The sequence below is a fragment of the Zootoca vivipara genome, chromosome 4, assembly GCF_965207765.1.
Source record: "Zootoca vivipara chromosome 4, rZooViv2.hap1.1, whole genome shotgun sequence".
Lineage (NCBI taxonomy): Eukaryota > Metazoa > Chordata > Lepidosauria > Squamata > Lacertidae > Zootoca > Zootoca vivipara.
The window spans coordinates 48,966,172-48,987,654 of record NC_142587.1 but is presented as its reverse complement, the minus strand read 5'-3'; the positions used below and the strand labels follow the sequence as shown (position 1 = coordinate 48,987,654).

Sequence of the window (21,483 nt, the reverse complement as noted above, 5' to 3'; positions counted from 1 at the left end):
AATTATATTATTATTATTATTATTATTATTATTATTATTATTATGTATTCAGATCAATATTTAAACATTGGTTTAATTTCTTAATGACCCTTATCCTCTAGGCTGGGCTATGATATCTGAATAATTAGAAATATTTGCTGTTCTAAAAGTGTATCCTTAAAAGTTGAAAGCTTTTGCAGACAGCTGCATTCTGAATGAATTAAAACCAGTAAAATAAAAAAATAATTGTCCAGTAGCACCTTAGAGACCAACTACGTTTGTTCTGGGTAGAAGCTTTCGTGTGCATGCACACTTCTTCAGATAGCTTAAAAACTTAGTTAGTCTCTAAGGTGCTATTGGACAATTTTTAATTTATGTATTTATTTGTTTCGACTGCGTCAGACCGACACAGCTACCTACCTGAATTTAAAACCAGTTGTTTCATTACAGTGGTAACCACTATGAATCTTATAAGATTGTAGCCTGTGGGGTGGTGGTGGTTGTGTAATCAGTATCATTGGCTCAGAATGTCAAGATATTGAGAAAGAAAACAGAAGCTACACACTTCTCCCTCTCCCACCCATGCTGCTGTTCTATAAGGCTATTGAATGAGACTGTGCCCTGAGCTGCTATTCGCTGCAGGAGGCCTGGCTTATCTCATTATTCTTAACTTGTCCCAACATTAAAAAGTGACGGGGACTTTGAATCCTTAGCTAGTGTGCATAACTTTATTCCCAGACATTTTGCAGTAGCCTTCCAAATATTGAATTTTGCAGAAACATATTCAACACCGGAATGACAAAGGAGAAAAAGAAAAACAGGCGGGTAGGAAAAAAGAAGGGTAAAAATGTGTTGGCATCACCCCAAAGGGGTGCACTTCTTTCGCATGCCACATTTCCACTGGTTACCTGCCACAGTATATATATATCATGTGCTATTTAACCAATTATGTATACCATGTGTAATTTACTTTACCTGCTGTGTTCACACATTGTTAGCAGTTTTAGTCTACTGAATGCAGGTATATTTTTTTTTTACCCAAGAACAATATTGCAAGACTGTAAGACATTTGATTCACATAACCTTTGTCACAGTCTCCAATGGATGTAGTAAATCAATATTTCCAAGAATCATGATATATTCCTATTATAAATAATCTGTGTTACAAAGTTGCAGGTTTTTTGGTATTGCTAGTTGACAGGATGGCAGTTTAATTTTCAGAAATATGTTGGACTGAAGAAGTACTGCCAAGGTGATAATCAGTCCATAATAATAAACCTAGTATTCACCTTCTTACGGTCATACTGGAAATTTCAGCTTGTAGCTGGTTAAAAGAATCCATCCAACAAAACACATTTTAATTAGTTTAATGGCAGTCTAATCCTTGTGTTTGGAAGCTAGGGAGCAGTAAATGCTAATTTGTAAACATTTTCTAAATTGTCCCTAGCAACCCTACACAGGGGAATTGTCCTTCTCTGAGTACTGAACTCTATGCTCTGAACTCTAGGCTGTAGGACGGGTGGGATAGATTTTGAATAAATACAACAACAACAACAACAACAACAACAACAGCACTACAACATAGCAATACATAATAATATAGGATTTTAGCAAATGTATAGGATTGCTCATCAGACTTGGATTTCCTCCCAATCTTCCTGATTGATGCACTGGCGGAGGAAGAGGAGTGCGGGGGGAGTGCACCGCCCCGGCAGCGTGATCCTGGTGGGGTGCCATCGCAGTTGCCCCCCGCCTGTGCTGGGCGCCATGCCCCCACAGGCGGCGTGCCACACCCCCAGGACGCACGCCATGCCCCTGCAGTTAGTGCACCACGCCCCCGGGGCATGCACCAGCCCCGCCCCGCTTGCTCTCTGCCCCCCGGTGCCACAGCATGAAGCTCCGCCACTGGATTGATGTACACATAGTTGCAAAGAGATCCCGTTTTGCTATAGACTTGGCAATACAACAACAACAACAACAACAACAACAACAACAACAACAACAACAACAACAACAACAACAACATATTTATACCCCACCCATCTGGCTGGGTTTCCCCAGCTACTCTGGGCAGCTCCCAACAGAATATTAATAATAGTAATAAAAAAGCGACAAAACATCAAACATTAAAAACTTCCCTAAGTTTCCCTGCTTAGCATTAGACCCAGCATACCACTTCATTCAAGGAAAGCAAGTTGAAAGAAAATTTACTCTTCCTTCAAAAATGTGAAATAGAACTAAATAAAGCTTTTAAAATGTTCAAAGTTACTTCTGTCTTTACATTAATTCTGGCACTTGTTGTTTATCAGCCTGGCTGTCTTTCTTCTGGATCCCCTGATTACTAAAATCTTTTGAATTTTTTATTAGAGGGTATGGAAAAATAGATTAGACCTAGACATACTCATTCTTACAGTAAATCAACTGAAATTCATTGGCTCTACTTTAAGCATGATGGGAAATCTGGATCCAACTTAATCTGTTTGAACACACACACACACAAACAAAAACCAAAAATGTGGCTGGTCACCTGCAGTTGTTCCCAAGTACATTGATAGGTGAGTGCTTTTGAAAAATCACCTACTGTGTTACTAATTCCTATATCACTCTGTCTTTCTCTCTCTCTAGAGAAAGGTCTCTCCTTGCTCAGCTACCATTTATGCAATTATACTATAGACAAAAATGTGAACAAAATGGTTGCCTATCGAAAGTCGTATGAAAAGGAAACACTATGCGGAGGGTGGATTCCGTGGAGGACTTGCTCCAAAACCTATTACAACGAAGAATATCACCCTGTCACAGTCCCAGAGAGTATGAATCTGACAGATTGTTGCAATGGGTATGAGCAAGTTGGTCTCTACTGTGCCTTATGTAAGTATTCAATGAAAAATGAAAAATTAGAAGAACTGCAAAAGTACAACACTAGAATACCTGCAGATGCAGCTTTGAGCCAAGTCACTCCAACCTGGGTATGTGGGCTTTCAACACAGTGGGACATGAGACAAGTTAGCTTTGTACACACCTAACCTATACCAGAGGGACGCGGGTGGTGCTGTGGGTTAAACCACTGAGCCTACCGGTAGGGCTTGCCGAACAGAAGGTCGGCGGTTCGAATCCCTGTGACGGGGTGACGAGGTCCCTGCTCCTGCCAACCTAGCAGTTCGAAAGCACTTCAAAGTGCAAGTAGATAAATAACGTAGGGAAGGTAAATGGCGTTTCCGTGTGCTGCTCTGGTTCGACAGAAGAGGCTTAGTCATGCTGGCCACATGGCCCGGAAGCTGTACGCCGGCTCCCTCGGCCAGTAAAGCGAGATGAGCGCCGCAACCACAGAGTTGTCTGCGACTGGACCTAATGGTCAGGGGTCCCTTTACCTTTACCTTTAACCGATACCAGAACTGTGACTCTTGCATATAGGCTCTCTTTATGCCACAGTGTGTCAGACACAGTAATCATTACAGTTTATATGTGTTATGAGGGAGGGTGTTGGGACCCAACGCTTGCTCTTGGGTGAACTATCAGTGCATAGGTAATCTTCATGCTCAGGCTGTGTATGAACAAGTCTCAACAAAACCTGTGGGTTTCAGCTATTTTAAGGGGGAAGTGTTCACAGGTCAGATCAATTATTAAATTATCACTGCTCTGGTAGCAGAGGTTCAAATAGATTTGTATAAAACAGCACGCCATTTGTATCTAAACTCTGTTTTGAGTTGAAAAGGCTTAGTAAAGATAACCTGCTTTCAGATTAGGCTGCGGACATTTTGTTGTTACCTGCATGATGATCATATCCAAAATATGTGTTGCATTTTATATGTCTCGCATAATATTCACTCACTTATGTTATTACTGAGTTCATATTAACTCGAAGGTCTTTTTGAAAAGTATCATCATCATTAATGGTTTTTATTTAGTTTTAAATGGGGTGGCTTTTTTTTTTGGTACTTAACAAAAATGCACATCTAAGCAGCAACACAAAGCAGAACATATTCTGTAGGAACAAAATTTCCATTAGCCTGAACAAGGAAGTGCTATCTCTGCCCTTCCATCAAAATAATCTATCAAGGAAAAGGATGTAGAATATTTCACATGAAAGATTAGCACATCCCTGCCTTAGCATCTATGAAGGCAAAATAAATTAAGAGAATTATTCTGAGACCTGCCTCTAAAATAGTACAGTAATGAGTAAATGCCCAAGCAGGGCCGGCCCTACAGCAAGGCTGGGTGGCGCAGGGCCGCCAGACAGCCACGCTGGGAAACAGGGCGGGGGGCGCTGGAGGGATCTTCGCACCACGGTGCCAGGGCGCCAGATATGCTTAAGACGGCCCTGTGCCCAAGCTCAGTTTAGAACAGCGTTTCTCAACCGCTGTTCCGCTGCACACTAGTGTGCCGCGAGACTCTGGCTGGTGTGCCGCGACGTGCGGTGACGAGAAGGGCGATTTGCATTGTCACGTGCCTTACCAACACTGACCCGCCAGAAAGCAATATTTCTCCTCCTCTTTCCCAAAGCTCAGTGCAAACGAGCCTGGCGGCCGCCAATACACACCACTGACCCGCCAGAAAGCAATATTTGGCAAGTGTTTCTTACAGTCATAATTATAATATAGGGCGGCACAGAGTTAAATTTTTTAACTTTTTTAATGGTGGTGTGCCTCGTGATTTTTTTCACGGAACAAGTGTGCCGTGGCCCAAAAAAGGTTGAGAAACACTGGTTTAGAATGGTCTTGGTGATTCCTAGTTTTCTTGAAAAATGATCTGGGGGGAAAAAAGATGGAGGAAGGAGAGAAGCGTTCTGGGAAAAATTCCTTTATTTTGCAGGAGTCTCATCTCCATTTGTAACACTGGTACAGGCACTCTTGTGGTTCTGCAAACATATATGTGTATTGTGATATTGCTCCCTGGGAACGGAAGTTTCCAGCACTTGTGATGGTGGACAGCTGCTTGAAAATTGAACTGCTTCCCCCTCAAACAATTGCTTGGGAACATGAAAATGTTGTGGACAATAAAGCAGTGTCTTGTTTGGTAGAAACAAATTGATCCAAATAAAGAAAATGTTTATCAAATAAATGGAAGCTTAGTTAGGTGGTCTGGTCACATAGTTTACAGCAGTTGGCCAGTGAGATTAGGGGCTTGACAATAGAAAAGGTGTTTTGTGAATCTGCCTACTGTTATTGTTAATGTCATTTCATAGTAAGCAAAAGAGCTGCAGTCATATGCAGCAATAACTATTGCACAGCAGCTGGGCTTTTGTGGTCCATTGAATGCTGACTGTACGTGTGTAAAATCTTTTCTAGCTGGAGAAGAGCATCTGAGAGAAATGCTGGGTGAGTTATAAAATAGCTCAGCATTACAAGCTTAACAAAATTATATTCTGAGTCACAGAATTGTAGGGTTGGAAAGGACCCCAAGGGTCATCTAGTCCAACCCCCAAATCAGAGAATTAAGAACTTCAGTGACATGAGCTTCTACTCTAAATGTGGGCAGGCACCTAGACAGAAGTTGCCCTAGGGTCCTGGTGGAGCAGAGGCTCTTCTTGTAGTTAGGTTAAAGCAGCTTTCTAAATTCTGAATTTCATACTCATTAGGGCTGTCCCATTAAGCTTCAGCAGCGCGTGTTTCATTGTCTCCTTCAGACCTTTCTTTCTAGACCTCAGAGCCTCAGTCACAGCTTCTGTGAATGGTAATGCACTGTCTAGACATGGTCTTAAATAAATGATGAAAAGAGGAAGTTGAGATGAATTAACAGCATGTCACTAAACTACGGTTAATGTTTTCTCTTATGTTAGAACCCAGACAAAGCTAGTTTGACTAAGTGATTGGAGCTCAGAGTTCTGTGGGGCTCTCCGGTGAGAAATTTCCCTTGATACATTTTCTCTAATCCCACTGGAAACCATAATTTACTTCTGCTTGGATGGCAGACTAAGGACCAAGTCACACTTTATGTAGCAGATAAATGTCCTGTTTGTCCACTCTGAGCTTCCACACACACACTCAGAATAGGGAACATATGCTTTGCTTAAACTGTAAGCTTGTAGGCAAGGCTGTGTTATCTTTTATCTGTGTACAGTGTCTCATTCTCATGGGCTATTGGTACATAAATACAGTACTATACTACTGCTACAAATCCTGCTAAATTAATTAACACATAGGGAGAGTGAACGCTCACAAGGAAGCTGTGGATTTCTGGTGCATATCCACGGCATAGACATGGTTCTCCTCGACATGGATCACCTATAACAATATTATAGGTGATTTTCAGGAGACCAGCAGTGGACACACAACAAATACATCAGCCTCAAAAAAATATGGACCAGCAAGTGGCGACTCTCTCTCTCTCTTTGGGTGGTTTATATAGGAAATCTGATCTGATCAGATATTTATGAATATTCACTATCTTTCTTCATCAAAAAAAAAACATTAAACCTGATGGTCTAAAGTTTTCAAGGCAGTTTACAGATTTAAAATAGTTCTAAAAATAAATAATAAAGCACAATAAATATTACAAGCGCTTTGTCATTCCATTCTCCTTGTATTAGTTATGACGGAGCTTTCATGCATGTATACCGTACACATTTTTGCCACCCTTGTGAGTAAATCAGAAAGGCTTCTACTCACCGGAGGAACATGTCAACTGATTTCCACCTTTTAAGCAGTTGCTTGACAGATGGCTCGCTCTGGGAGTTGCTCGTATAACAATTATAGCTTAATAGACTCTGACAGAGACATGTTGGATGGGTGTCTTTGTGTTTGGCTGATGTAAAAATGAAGACCTTGACATTTCAGATTAATGCTTTCTATGGCTCTGAGCCAGAATTGGTACACAACCCGGTTACTTGCACCAATTTTTCAGGGTACTTTTGTGGCTGTGACTTGTTAAATGTTTGTGCCATCATTTGCAGATTACATAGGCCGGATCTACAGGCATCTTTATTTAGCTCTGACAACTGCTGTTTCCTCTCAGCCATACCATACATTTACAGCACATGACATCGCTCAGAGGTGGTTTTAGGGTGGTGTGACTGGTGTGTTCGCACTGGGCACCCCACTGCAGGGGGCATCAAAACAATGCTTTAGAGCGGTGTGAGGAAGCGGGGGTGCCGAATTTTAGCGTTTCACAGGGTGCTGCTGAAATTTGAGAGCCCAAAGTCCACCACTGCTTCCCCCAAAGAATCATGGGAAGTGTAGTTAAGGGTACCAATAATTGTACACCCCTAAGCGGTAAACTGGGACGCGGGTGGAGCTGTGGGTTAAACTACAGAGCCTAGGGCTTGCCGGTCAGAAGGTCAGTGGTTTGAATCCCCATGACAGGGTGAGCTCCCGTTGCTCGGTCCCTGCTCCTGCCAACCTAGCAGTTCGAAAGCATGTCAAGTGCAAGGAAGGTAAGGTAAACGACGGGAAGGTAAACGGCATTTCTGTGCGCTGCTCTGGTTCGCCAGAAGCAGCTTTGTCATGCTGGCCACATTACCAGGAAGCTGTACACCGGCTCCCTCGGCCAGTAAAGTGAGATGAGTGCTGCAACCCCAGAGTCGTCCGCGACTGGACCTAATGGTCAGGGGTCCCTTTACCTTTAAGGGGTAAACTACATTTCCTAGGATTCTTTGGGAGAAAGCTATGTGTGTTAAATGTGCTGTAAATGTATGATGTTGTTCTCAAAGGAGCAGCTGTCTAAGCTGTATCCAGTGTTGTTATGAGAAAGATGTGTGCTGAATAGAATAGTTTTAATGAAAACAAATGCTGGCTAAGATCCAAAGCACTCAGTGAGTTTCTTGTTTATTAGTCCTCCTCCCCAGTCTCCAAAGAAAGACATTCAATAGCATCTTGAGGTATGGCATGTTGGGGTAAGCAGTGCATGTGTACGTGTGGTGGGAAGAGAGGGATGAAAAAATCCTGCTAAGCCATACTCAAGCTCTTGGACATGCCAGTAGATGCAATTTTTGTTGTTAAATGTCTTGTTCTGTAGCCCTAAACAGTTCCGGTGAATTTGCCTCAAGACCTGGTGCCTGTCCAACAAAGGAAGCGGAAGCGTTAAATATTTCATGCACATTGGATTTGGATTGTCCAGAACATAAAAAATGCTGCAAGACATCAAAAGGCACTGGCTGTTTTGATCCTGTATCAGAAGGTACAGTACTGACCAACATTTGCCGCCTTCTGACAGGTCTGTGATCAGAAATGTTGTGGTGAGGGCCTTAGAGTGCAGACAGTGGAGGATGCTACTAACTAGAGCATCAGTGCAGGGCAGTCAGAGCCCAGATGTAGGTAGACTAATATCCTTAACATTATTCAATTGTATTTGATATTAATAATAGGCATTGTAATTTTATGCAAGGCTAGTGCTTGTCTGTCATCCCAGTGCCTTTGCATACATTGGTCAGAACACTGGAAAGGGAAAACAGGCGTTCTTCTTAGGAAACAGTTAGGCAGGTTGTTAACCTTTATACTTGCACAATGAAATTTCTAGAAGGGACCTGAAATATTCATGTGTCTGTGGCCTTTCCCTCCAGCAAAAACAGCCCTTTATCTACTGAAGGTTGCAGTTTTATGTAAACACTTACCTGGGTCTTCTGAGTACTCATGCATGGGATAGTTTTGTATGGTGGTGGAAGGAAAAGACCAGATCATTTTGTCTGTCCTAATTAATTTAACAGGGAAACGAATTTGCCTTAACTGGGTGAGTAAAAGATTATGCTTCTCAGATAGCCTTCCTTCTAGCTTTTTATCTTTTAGAAGAGTGTCACTGAACCAAACACTTGAAAGGCTGAAAAGCCGATAGAACAATTGTATGCATATCTACTTAGAAATCCCATTCATTCCGCGACTTTGAAGTCCCATTCAAGTCAATGGGACATTTCCATAGGGCATAGAATTCCAGCCTGAATGTATGTTTAGGTGGAACTTTGAAAAGCCCATAAAAAAATTTAAAACAGGTTTATAGAATCTAAAACAAATACAGTATATGATTGCTCAGGAGATATACTTTTGATAATCATTTCATAGTTGAGACTAAGAAATCAGAAGGATGACTGGTTTTGATGTTACAGGTAGGTAGCCGTGTTGGTCTGAGTCGAAGCAAAATAAAAAAATTCCTTCAGTAGCACCTTAAAGACCAACTAAGTTTATATTTTGGTATGAGCTTTCGTGTGCATGCACACGAAAGCTCATACCAAAATATAAACTTAGTTGGTCTTTAAGGTGCTACTGAAGGAATTTTTTTGGTTTTGATGTATCACTGATTTGCTGAGCAGATTAAATAGGGCTGTTGTAAATGAAAAGTCCACTGTGATAACTGAAAACCTTTCCATTAATATAATGTTAATGCTCCATATAAATGGTTTCCTCTCTTCAATTCCAGAGCGAACAGTGCCAAGATACTGGTATGACGTGTCAGTCCTGGTGAAAATGGATTTCGATGAGTTAAGAAGAGTGGATCCAAAACTTCTGAATCATTCACGGCTTCTGCACTCTATGGTATGAATAAATACAGTAGTCTTCATTCTACTACATACACTTCTGTTGTATTACAACAGAACCTAAATAGGTTCTATGACTACCACCTACTGGAGAAGGCACAAATCATCAGAAAAGACACCTGTACTTCCTCCTTAACACACATGCACTCCTCACATTAAAAGGCATAGGCTCCTATAAGTACATGCATGCAATCTTCTTTTCATTCTACTCAAGATACACCTGAAGAGGCACATAAGGCTTCCCCTTAAATATGTAAGCTTGCAAATACCCATATTCTCTCTCTCCGACCTCTCGCTCTCAACGCACAGAGCCAGACTTTTAATCTGCATGAATCTTGATCAAAAGCAGGGTTTGCTTGTGAGTATTTTCACAACCAACTATGTGGGACGCGGGTGGCACTGTGGGTTAAACCACAGAGCCTAGGGCTTGCCGATCAGAAGGTCGGCGGTTCGAATCCCCAGGACGGGGTGAGCTCCCATTGCTCGGTCCCTGCTCCTGCCAACATAGCAGTTCGAAAGCACGTCAAAGTGCAAGTAGATAAATAGGCGGGAAGGTAAACGGCGTTTCTGTGTGCTGCTCTGGTTCAACAGAAGCGGCTTTGTCATGCTGGCCACATGACCTGGAAGCTGTACGCCGGCTCCCTCAGCCAATAACGTGAGATGAGTGCCGCAACCCCAGAGTCGGTCACGACTGGACCTAATGGTCAGGGGTCCCTTTACCTTTATGCAGCAAAGGCTTGGTGTGCAGAATGTAATTAGCAAAAACTTGGCATGCCAAAGGCAGAACTATTACGTGTTATGTTATAAATCTGGCTTCTAAGATCCCAGAGTTTCAGTAGCAGGTTCCAATTAACCCCTTACATGTTGAAAGCATAAATAAGAAAGTTGCAGGACCATGCCAGCTAGCTGCCAGAGCACTTGACAGCCATGCTACCACTGGCCACATTCATTGAAAAAAGTGGCTCTAGGCGCACACTGTGATGCCCATGCAAGGGTGATTTGGAGGTCAAGCTCATGGCCTTTATTTATTGACTAATTTTGATTGTACTATTTCCTCCATGCGTGTTTAACCCGAAAGGATTAATTGCATGACTTAAGTTTCACACAATTATGTAATATATAAAAAGAGTTTCTTCCTTTTACAGATTACTGGCGCGCTATGGCCCTTGGATGTCTCAGTGTATCATATTCATACCACACAGGCAGAACCTTATACAGAGACATTGGTTTCTCGGGTTCTGATTGGACTGCAAGAGCTGGTTCCATTGGCAAACGTTTCTTCTTTGTTGAAGGACATTGTGATGCGAGTGTATGAAGTTATCGACATAGTTGTCCAAGGTTGTAACCTTCTAAATATACCTGCCATTTGCATAGTTTTGATGAAAGAGTTACATAAAGCTTTATGAACTTAACTTACAAAGGAGAAATAGGACCCAGTGTAAGGTACTTTGTAAACATGAGAAACTGGGGTCCTTAGGCTGAAGAGGAAATTGTGTGGATCCCATGTATAATTTGCAATGTGTGACTGACATTGACAAACCTCTCTTTCGCATTGTGAGACTTTCCAGAAGCCCTTTTTGTTTTGGCTTCCAGCTGCACAAAATACTCTCGAGATTCAGCTCAAGGATTTATATCAACTGCTAAGTAGTCTCAAAGTTAGCTCAGATTTATATAGCAATTTTGGGATTTGGCCTAGCATGTTATTTTATCTGTGGGGTTGTTGTTGTTGTGTGTGTCAAAACCAATAAGTTTGTAAAGCCTCTCTTTTAAATTTAATTCCAGCAAAAGGAAATAAATGTTCTTAAGCAGAATTCAATGTCTGCTGCAGACAAGAAATTCGTATTAACCCAGGAGTTCTCATAAGCATACTTCTGCGAATGAATACAAATGGATACACATTTTAAGCAATCTATCAAAGTATAAAGTGGTAGGAAATTTTGGTCAAATAAAATGTGCTTTGTTTTTCAATTTGCATTCTTCCCTTCTGGCTAGAGCAAGTCCTTGAGAAGTTTTACAATAAAATCTATTTAAAACCAATTAAAAGCCACATAGACTATAAAATGATAACGAGTGGCATAGAATAAAAAGAACATTAAACAAGCAGACCATTTTATTGCACCAAAAACCTGAGGCAGGGTGGGGGAATCCTTTAAAAAAAAAAGTTGTGAAAGAAGAGCTTCACTTAGAACCACAGAAGATGGTACTGAGGCTGGCTAACCCTGATATAACTGACCACACTTTCCCAGCTATCAATCATCTGAAATTAGGAGCAGGCTAGGTGACACATTTCCCTTTGTTCACAATGGTTTGAATTTAAGCTATGTAGAGACAAAGGAACAGGGGTTTGCAGGCACCACTGATCAGTTTGCCTCTGTAAACCCCTCTTCCTTTGCTCAGGCACTTAGAAATCAAATTGTGTGGCAAGCACATGGGTTTGTAGCTATGACTTCACCAACCCAACACAAAATATCACACATAAGGGGGTGGGGAAAGCAGCCTTGTAGGCCTCGTGGATATAAGCCATACAACATCTGAAATGAAGGCATATAGAAGAAGGCAGGGGCTGATTCCATTATTATTAAAAATGCAAGATACTGTGTCTTCTAAAAACAAAAACTGCTGCTACAGTCTTCTTTGTCCTTCCACTTCTCACAATATACAGGTGGTGGTGGTGGGTGATTTTTTTAAATAAAAAAATCTAAAGTCTGCATCAGCTTTAAAAAACAAATATAACAAGGCAGAGCTACCACTGAAAAGGTCCTGCTCTTCATATTCATAGCTGCCAAGTTTTCACTTTTCTCGCGAGGAAGCCTATTCAGCATAAGGGAAAATCCCTGTAAAAAAGGGATAACTTGGCAGCTATGTTCATATTCATCAGCCTTGCTTTCAAAGATTGGGGCATTTAATCAGGACTGTCCTGAGTACATGAGCTTACGGAAGGGTACATAAAGACAAGATTAAACCAAGTCAAGCTACATACATATGTTACATAGCTGCCCCCTGCACCTGAACATTCTTTGAAGTAAAATGAACAGCATTATAACTTCCCATCTATAGACTAAATGTTTAACTGAAAATAGCTAAATGTTAAACAAAGGCAGGTGTAAATGGACAAATGCAAAAGCACACATTATTTCCAGCAGAGACATTGATCAGGGATAATGGGTGCCTTAGTTCAACACCACCACATTGGCTATTCCTGATACATGCAGATACTGATTTGAGTCTTCCCTTGCTCATACTTACATAGCCGAAACTACCAACAACACACAGGAGAGGGCCTGGATGAAAAGAAAAACACCACAATTTTTGTTGCAGGTTCCATTTGTTCAATGAATAGTTAAAGTGAGCACTTCTGAAGAGGGGAGTTCTGGGAATTGCTTTGTAAGTCTGTCTGCTTTATTATTATTTTAGATGCCACAGACAGTGGTCCAGATTCACTCAATGTTCTATTTAAAACAAGAAATTATTCTGTTTCGGCTACAAATTCAACAACTGCATCACAAGAACTCAGCAGACCAGTGGATTCGAAATGCTGTAAGTTACATTTCCTTTTTAAAACTATTAAATTTTGCATCCACTTTGTCTAAGGGAAATAGTGCAAGGCCACCCTTTGGCTCATTTTTTCTCAGAGGCAGTATGGAGTGGAGCACCACACAAACAAAAATAAGTCCTAAATGAACATAGAAGGCTATTTTATTTCTCTCCTGAAGACTGCCTGAGTTCTGATATCTACAGCGACATCTGGTGGCTTGTATGAAGAAATCGGCCATCCATTCCATTACAGATTTCTTTTTTCACAGACTTGTTTAATTCCTTTTTCACTGTGAAGAAAACTAATTTAATGTGCATGTGCATTACACGTTTTCTCATCACATGGCTGCTCAATACAGCTGAATGTGCAAACTGTAGAATGTGTTTTAATAGGTAGGAGAGGTGATATTTAATGCAATTTATCCCACCCACTCATGTGGGCTGAACAGAGTTTAAAGTCCCATACTTAACAGCAGAATGGAAGTATACAGAAATAGGCTGTGAACAGGGCCAGATTTAGATGAAGAGAGGCCCTAGGCTACTCCATTTGTGAGGCCCCTCCCCATCGCCCACCCTCACAACTAGAAGAAAATGGAAGAGTGAAGTACTAAAGATTTTGTCTTTTCTACATAGTTGGTTTTTGCCTGGAGAATTTCAATGGCTTGCATAATTGCTTATTCTGCTGTAGATTTAGCCACTTCTTTAAGCTAATTGAATCAAGAAACTTACATTTGCATGAATGAATAAACATGACGCTGTTGAATATTTAACTCCTGTCAAGACATGGCATGTGGTTTCCACAGTCCTGCATACCACTACTATTTATGTAACAGAACTCCTGTGAATTTGCCTTTTAATACAGCGCTGAATCATGTTTCAATTGCAGAATTCAGAATGCATTTATTAAAGAAGTCCCTCTCAAAATAATATAATATAAATATTCAACATTTTATATTGCTTTAACTTCTTAAGAAATGTAGATGTATTCATCTTGTGACAATCCATGTTGGCCCAAGACATTTTGGTGCCTGAAGTGGCTCACAGATTTTGCCTCCCCCACACTAGGGTTGACACTTTAGAAAAGTCTTGTTGCTCCAAATATACACCAATTTGTCTGAAGCAAATCATTTCACCCTGCTGCATGGCAGGACTGTCATTGGTAGCCAAATACTTTGGATGTGAGAAATAGCATGGTGTTCAGCTTAATGACTTTTTTTTTACTACACAGGAATGCTGCCACACTTGCCACAGTCAATCTTGTATTAATTTTTGTAAAAATAAAATAAAAATGACATGCAGTTTCTCGATCTCATTATAGTGATTTCTTTTACAGATGTTGTAATGCATTTCTTCACATTCTCTTATTCCCTGAGTAGTCCAGAGATTAAGATCAGCTTTATAAGATCTCATACCTTTGGAGGAAAGGGCCCTGGACACCTCTTGTGGTTTGCAGCATCTGTCTATTTAAAAATACATATAAGTTGGGCAGATAACAAGCTCCTAGTATATTTTAGTCAGAAACCAAAATCATGAATTGTGAGCCCCCTATTTCCCTTTTCATCACTGTGCCCCTAACAATCTGGAGGGTCAGCTATTCCTCTGACCATTCAACCCTTGGGGCCAAAAGTAAACAGTCCCCAAAGTCCTTCATATACATGGAAGCAATCCTGGATCATTAGGGGCATGGGGTACACTTTATATTGACTACCGGTATGTACTTTGCTGACTTCAGCTGAGTTTGAACATTTCTATTGAAGTGGATGAAGCATTTTTTATCTCAAAGAAATGCACGTAAGGTTCTATACTGAGGCAATAAGGTATGAATTCATGTATAGCAGTGATAATGGTATAGCTCAGAGTTTTGCTGGTAACTGTATTTTCCACACTTAAAGAACTATAGACAAGTGGACAATGAAGGAAGAAAAAAAGAGAAAATAATAGATGTATGGCAGATGTTTTCTGTTTGTTTAATTCTGTAGTGCAGAGGCTTTCAACCTTTTTGGGTCCACGGCTCATTTGACCAACTGCATTCTTTTTGTGGCACCTCTGTGGGGCTCAGGAGCCCAGTTTTGTCACCCCTTGCCTGCAGAGCTGGCAGCCCCATATCTTTTCTCGAACACCCTCCCTTCTGGAGTGTGTCCTCAGTCTCCCTTCCTCTCTCCTTGGGAGTCCTCTGGGCAGTTGCAGCTGCTGCCCTGGTCTCTGAGCTGCTCCCCCCCTGCCCCAAAGAGAGGTGCTTCCTCACACTGCCCCACAGGGGCCTGGGACTTGTCTGTCCATTCCCAACAGCAAGGGCTGGTGGACTGGCTGGCTGGGCTCCCTCCCTTGCTTACTCCAAGGCCACCAGCTCCTGGCAACCAGCACCCACTGGCCAGCCCCAGAGGCACCATTCGTCTGGGGATCTTGTAGCCAGGGCTGCTGCAACAAACAGCTGTGCAAGCCTTTGGGAGGCAAAGATGCGAGAGGGCAGCAGAGGGAAGGAAAGAGGGACAGAGGCCAGTATTGCCTACGGCACCCATGAACATCATTCAAGGCACCCCAGGGTGCCAAGACACACTGGTTGAAAACCACTACTGTGGTGCGTAGCATTTTAGTTTTTATTTTGTGTGCTTATTTTACAGTAAGCTAATCAGTCTTTGAGATTGTGCATGCCGCAAATGCAACTGAATGAATTAACAAATGATTAAAGTAGGATTAGGATTATAAATGGTCAATCTACCATTTTAATTTAATGTCAGGAGGCAATTTTATATAAATGCACAGTGAATATGTATTCCTATTATTACTCAAGGGCTGCAATTGTATGCATATTTGCCTTTGAATAAAGCTCATGGACTATAACAGGGGTTTCTTCTTTGAATAAGATTACATAGTAAACATGCAACTGTGGTAACTCTCTCATAATTGCTATTGCAGATGCTCTAGCTATTAGAAACCACAAGATCTTCAGTGTTACTAGCAGCAGTTTTGAAGTGGCTTGGAGTGTGAATTCGACACGGAACCATTCGTTCAATATAGAAATATACAAAGGCAAAGAACTTGTGCAACAAATGGAAACCCATGATACCAAACTAGATGTGTTCAATCTGGAAGCAGGCATAATGTACACAGTGAACATCAGTGCTGAAGATTGTGGCAAAAAGATTGTCTCAAGCAGAAAAGTAAAGACAGGTAACAAGCTGTCACAGTGGCCGGAGTGGACTACTTCAGAGTAACGACGCTACGCAGCTCTGCATTTTATTCTTTTATTGGTGCTGCGTATTTACAGTGCTCAAGTCATTGCTATTTACACGGAGCGATGTTGTCAGTCGGTTTCAGAACCTCCTAATGGCTTTTGGCGCGTCTTTCTCCAACACAAAAGCTTTGGCAGACCCATCCTCTTGCCCCTCCTCTTCCTGCGTAATTCTGGAGTTGGGGGGATGGGTCTTCCCCCCTTACTTGCCCCTTCCTGTCCCACCTGGGACCCTGGCTCCTCTACCTTGCCTGAGCCTCGGACACGACTTCCTGCTTCCCCACTGGAATCGGAACTCTCCCTGCTTTCCCCTTTGCTCGGGGACGGGCTTGAACTCAGGAGGGGAGGGACTTCGCGATATCCCCTGTCCCTCACATCCACCCCCCTCCCAAGCTCTCCTTCACCCCTCCCCAGGCCCCCCCCATGTGTCGGTGACGACTGGAAGCCTAAAAACTCGGTGCTCTCCGAGCCCGTTGGTGTGAACACCTCCCCCCAGTCCTGCGAGCCCCCCCCTTCCGCCTGGGAGGACGGGAATCCCAAAAAGTCCGTGGCGTCAGAGCTGGTGGGGGTAAAAATGTTTTGCCAATCTGCTCCTTCCTCTGACTGGGTGGATCTTGGCGACACCCATACCTCATCCTCTGGTTCCTCAAACTCCGCTTCCCAGCGCCATGGTGAGCTGTTCTCCCGTGCCTCCTCCTCCTCCCCCTCCCTTTCCATGTGCCAGGGCTTGGGTCTGTGGGGAAAGAGGGCGTGAAATTCTTCCACCAAGAATTCCTCCTGTATCTGAGTGGCGGGAACCCATTCATTCTGGGACGGTGGAGCATCCTCCCATGCCATGAGGTACTCCAGGCCCCCCACCCCCCACCTTGAATCCAGGATGGCCGTGGCCTCATTGAGTTGCTCCCTGCTTTCCCTCTCCCCCCCTCCCTCGGGGGTTTGTTCGCTGTCTCTGAGCCTGCTGCTTTCCCTGTACGGCGACAGCAGCGATCTATGAAACACTGGATGCACCCTCATGTCCTCTGGCAGTGCCAGCCTGTATGCCACCGGGTTGACCTGTTGCGTGACCGTGAAGGGGCCCAGCCATTTGGGTGCCAGCTTTTTGCACCTCCCTCTGGTGGGAAGGCCCTCCGAGGACAACCACACCTTGTCCCCCACCCTGATGACCTCCCCTTGTCGCCTGTGGCGATCTGCCCCCTTTTTGTACGCTTCCTTGGCCCTCTCCAAGTGTTCTCTGAGCTGCTGGTGCACCGTCTCCAGTTCCTCTGCCCAATCCTCAGCCTGTGGGCCCTCCTCCTCCTCCTCCCTCTCCCTCTCTGGGAAAGATCTGAGGTCGCGCCCGTAATTGGCCTTAAAGGGCGACACCCCTGTGGAGACGTGCACTGCATTGTTGTAGGCAAATTCTGCTAGTGGCAAGCGATCCACCCAGTCCGTTTGCCGCTGGCTGACGTAGCATCTCAGGTACTGCTGCAGAATGGCGTTGACCCTCTCCGCTTGTCCGTTGGTCTGCGGGTGTCTAGCCGTCGACAAGCTGACCTCCACCTGCAGGAGGTTCATGAGCCGCCGCCAGAACCTGGAAACAAATTGGCGGCCACGATCCGAAATAACCCTTAAAGGTAATCCATGCAGTCTGAAAATGTGATCAACAAACAGTTTGGCTGTCTCTTCTGCCGAGACTGCCCTGGCACACGGTATAAAGTGACACATTTTGGACATGAGGTCCACCACCACCAACACTGCAGTCTTACCCCTGGACGAAGGCAGATCTGTGATGAAGTCCATGGACACCACTTCCCACGGCCTGTGTGGTGTGGCTAAGGGCTCCAGCAACCCTGGTGGCGCTGCTCTGACCACCTTCGCCCGCTGGCAGGTGGTACAGCCCCTTACATAGTCTCGAACATCTTCCCTCACCCCTGGCCACCAGAAGTGTCTCATGACTAGGTGAGTGGTCTTGTCCCTTCCAAAATGCCCCGCTGTAGGGTTGTCGTGCATCTGCTTGAGGACCGTACGTCGAAGCTGGGTGGTGGGTAGGTACAGCGCACCCTTGTAGAAAAGCAGCCCTCTGCGTTCTGCAAAGTCTTTTGCCTGCTCCCTCCCCCCTCTCAGTTCTCTGAAGATGCGGTTGGCAAATTCATCCGCTGCCGTCAGTGCTGTGAGTTCTGCCTCGCTCACCACTGCTGCTCCGCAGGACCATGCCGACGGGGGGAAAATGTGCCTTGGGGCTGGTGGCGCCTCCTCCTCCATGTACTCTGGCTTGCGGGAGAGGGCATCCGCCCTGACATTCTGCTCTCCTGGGATGTAGTGTATGGAGAAGTTGAAGTTCGAGAAGAACTCCGCCCACCGTATCTGCCGCTGGTTGAGCACCCTGGCAGTTCTCCAGAACTCCAGGTTCTTGTGGTCTGTGCACACCTGGATGGGGTGCTTGGCGCCCACCAGGAAGTGTCTCCAGTGCTGGAACGCCGCGTGGATCGCAAGAAGTTCCCGATCAAAAACTGTGTAGTTTCGCTCGGGCTGGGTCAACTTCCTGGAGAAGAAGGCACAGGGTCTCCACTCTCTGTTGGCGTCCAGTTGCAACAAAATGGCGCCCACAGCCTTATCAGAAGCATCTGTTTCAATGCGTAGGGGCGCGTCCTGAACCACGTGGAACAGGTTCTGGTCTGAGGCGAACACCCTCTTGAGGCTTTCGAACGCTGCTTGCGCCTCTGGTGTCCACCTGAACTTCTGCTTGCCTCTCAGGCAGTCAGTGATGGGAGCCGTAACTCGAGAGAAGTTCTTGATGAACTTCCTGTAGAAGTTGGCAAAGCCTAGTAGGCGTTGGGCATCTTTGCGCGTCCTGGGGCTGTGCCAGTCCAGGATGGCCTGCACCTTGTCCTTGTCCATCGCCAGCCCCTTGTCTGACAGCTTGTAGCCCAGGAAGTCCACCTCCTTGGTGTGAAACTTGCACTTCTCCAGCTTCACATACAGGTGGTTCTCCTTCAGGCGCTGTAACACCTCCCTGACGTCCTTCACGTGCTGCACTGGGTCGTTGGAGTAAATAAGGATGTCATCCAGAAAGACCAAGCATTTCCTGAAGAGTAGGGACCCCAGGACGTGGTGCATGAAGGCCTGGAAGCATGCTGAGCCCCCTTGCAACCCGAAGGGCATCACCAGATATTCAAAAGAGCCCAGAGGCGTGAACATCGTGGTTTTCCACTCATCGCCTTCCCGGATCCTGATCAAGTTGTACGCCCCCCTCAGGTCTAGCTTGGTGAAAATCTTGCCTCTGCGTGCCGCTGTCAGGAGATCATCCACTCTGGGCATGGGGAAAGCCACTGGCTCTGTCACCGAATTCAGCCGTCTAAAATCCACCACAAGACGGCGCTGTTGCGTGTCTTTCTTGTCCACCCAGAAGACCGGGCTGCCCCCTGCTGCCTTGCTTTCTCTGATGAACCCCCGCTTGAGGTTCTTGTCGATAAAAGCGCGCAGATCCTCCAGTTCCTGGTCTGACATGGCGTACAGCTTGGCTGGGGGTATAGTTGCCCCAGGCACCAGGTTGATCTGGCAGTCAAAAGGCCTGTGTGGGGGCAGGTGGTCGGACTCCGCTTCACTGAAGACCTCCTGCAGGTCCCAGTATGGTTTGGGTATCGCCTCACCCCCTTTGACGTGCATGGTGGCCACCGTGGCTATCGGAGGCCCCTCCCCTGGTTGGTGCTGCATGCAATGTTCCAGGCAAAAGTCCGATCCAAAAGTGATGCATCTCTGATGCCAACTTATGGAGGGGTCGTGGCGCGCCAGCCAGCTCATGCCCAAAACGATTGGGGGGTCTGAGATGGTGGTGACGTTGAATGCCAGTGTCTCTGAGTGCCTTCCAACCGTCATTCTCATGGGGGGGGTTTGATGAGTGATGGCCCCTCCCAGCAGCTCTCTGCCGTCAATGGTTGCCACGTGCAGAGGAAAATCCAGCTGCAGAAGCTGGATCTGGTGCTCTTCTGCAAAGTTTCTCGAGAAGAAGTTGGCTGAGGCACCACTGTCAATGAGGGCGAGGACCGTCAATGGATAGCCATTTGGGAGCGTGAGCGTCACTTCTAGAACCACTCCTGCTCTGGGAGGGGTGGGCTGGCTCTGCTCCTCTCTGTGCGGGTGGGTGGGCTGGGGCTGTTGTCTGCTGACTGTGCCTGGCTGCCGCCCCTTGTCTCCTGCAGCCAGGCTTTCCCGTTTCCCTGCTGTGGTGCTGCGTCAGTGGGGGAGGGCACAACCGTTCCCGCCTTTCCTTGCCACTCCCTGCGATGTGGGCAGTCTCTGACGAGATGCTGGGGGGAGTTGCAGAGAAAGCAATTCCCACCCCTTCCCTCCTTGCGTCTTGGCGCCGCTGGGGTTTGAAAAGCCCGCGCGCGCGCGCTATCAATCTGCATGGGTTCCTGGTCCTGACTGGCCCCAGGCGTGGCTTGAAAGGGTTGTTGAGGGAGTGGCTTCTCCTGCGACCGTGGGAACCAAGCCCGCTTTGCGCGCGTTGCTTGCTTGTCGCTCCATCTGGATTCCTGCCTCACCCCCACCGCCAGAGCCGCTTTGCTCAGTTGATCCATATTACTGGGCTTTGGACCTCTCGAGAGCTCATCCTTCACCTCCTCATGCAACCCCAAGTAAAACGCCGCTTGCATTGGGGCAGACTCCAGATCCCACCCCAATCTGTGCACCAGCATGGTGAATTTCGCCCAATACGCGCGAACTGTCATATTTCCTTGGCGTAAATTATGAAGTTCCTCCTTAGTCTGGTCCATATGACTATCGGACGAATACATCGTTTTCAAACCTTCTAGAAATAGTTTGACATTCTTCATGCAAGGATTCCTTGTTGCAATTAACGGTCTTAGCCACTCCCTGGCCGCCCCTGTAAGGTGCTCCACAATAAACGCTACTCTGTGCTCATCATCAGGGAACTCATCGTGGTGCAGCTCAAGAGCATACACAATCTCAGTCTCAAAGCCCTGAAACTCCTTCGGGTCTCCATTGAACTTGCTTACTAGGGTCCCGGCTCTCCTTCCTGGCAGCACTTGGACTTGGGGTGCCCCTCCCGCCTTGTTTTTCTCTGCATCCAGCTTGTTTTGGAGGTCTACCGCCACCGCCCTTAAATGCTGCTCTTTTTCCTGGAGCTCTCTCACCTGTTCCGCAAGTTGTAGCCGGTCGTCCTGGACCTTCTTAGTCTCCTCTTTAGCTGCCTTCAATTCTCCCTGCGCCTGCAGCGACAGCTGTTGCAGTTCTAGCTGGGCTTGCTCAGCGATCTGCCGCCACTTCTCCGCCTCTG

The 21,483-nt window shown here is 45.3% G+C and overlaps 1 protein-coding gene across 1 annotated transcript in view; it reads left to right on the top strand.

The window, feature by feature from the left end:
* The first annotated feature begins 2,605 nt into the window (after positions 1–2,605).
* UMODL1 (uromodulin like 1) overlaps positions 2,606–21,483 on the top strand; it is a 37,258-nt gene continuing 18,380 nt past the window's right edge. The window contains exons 1-2 of the mRNA XM_088668771.1: positions 2,606–2,847; positions 15,890–16,144. Coding sequence (XP_088524897.1) covers positions 2,670–2,847; positions 15,890–16,144 — 433 coding nt within the window. The 5' untranslated portion in view covers positions 2,606–2,669. The remainder of the gene's footprint in view (positions 2,848–15,889; positions 16,145–21,483) is intronic.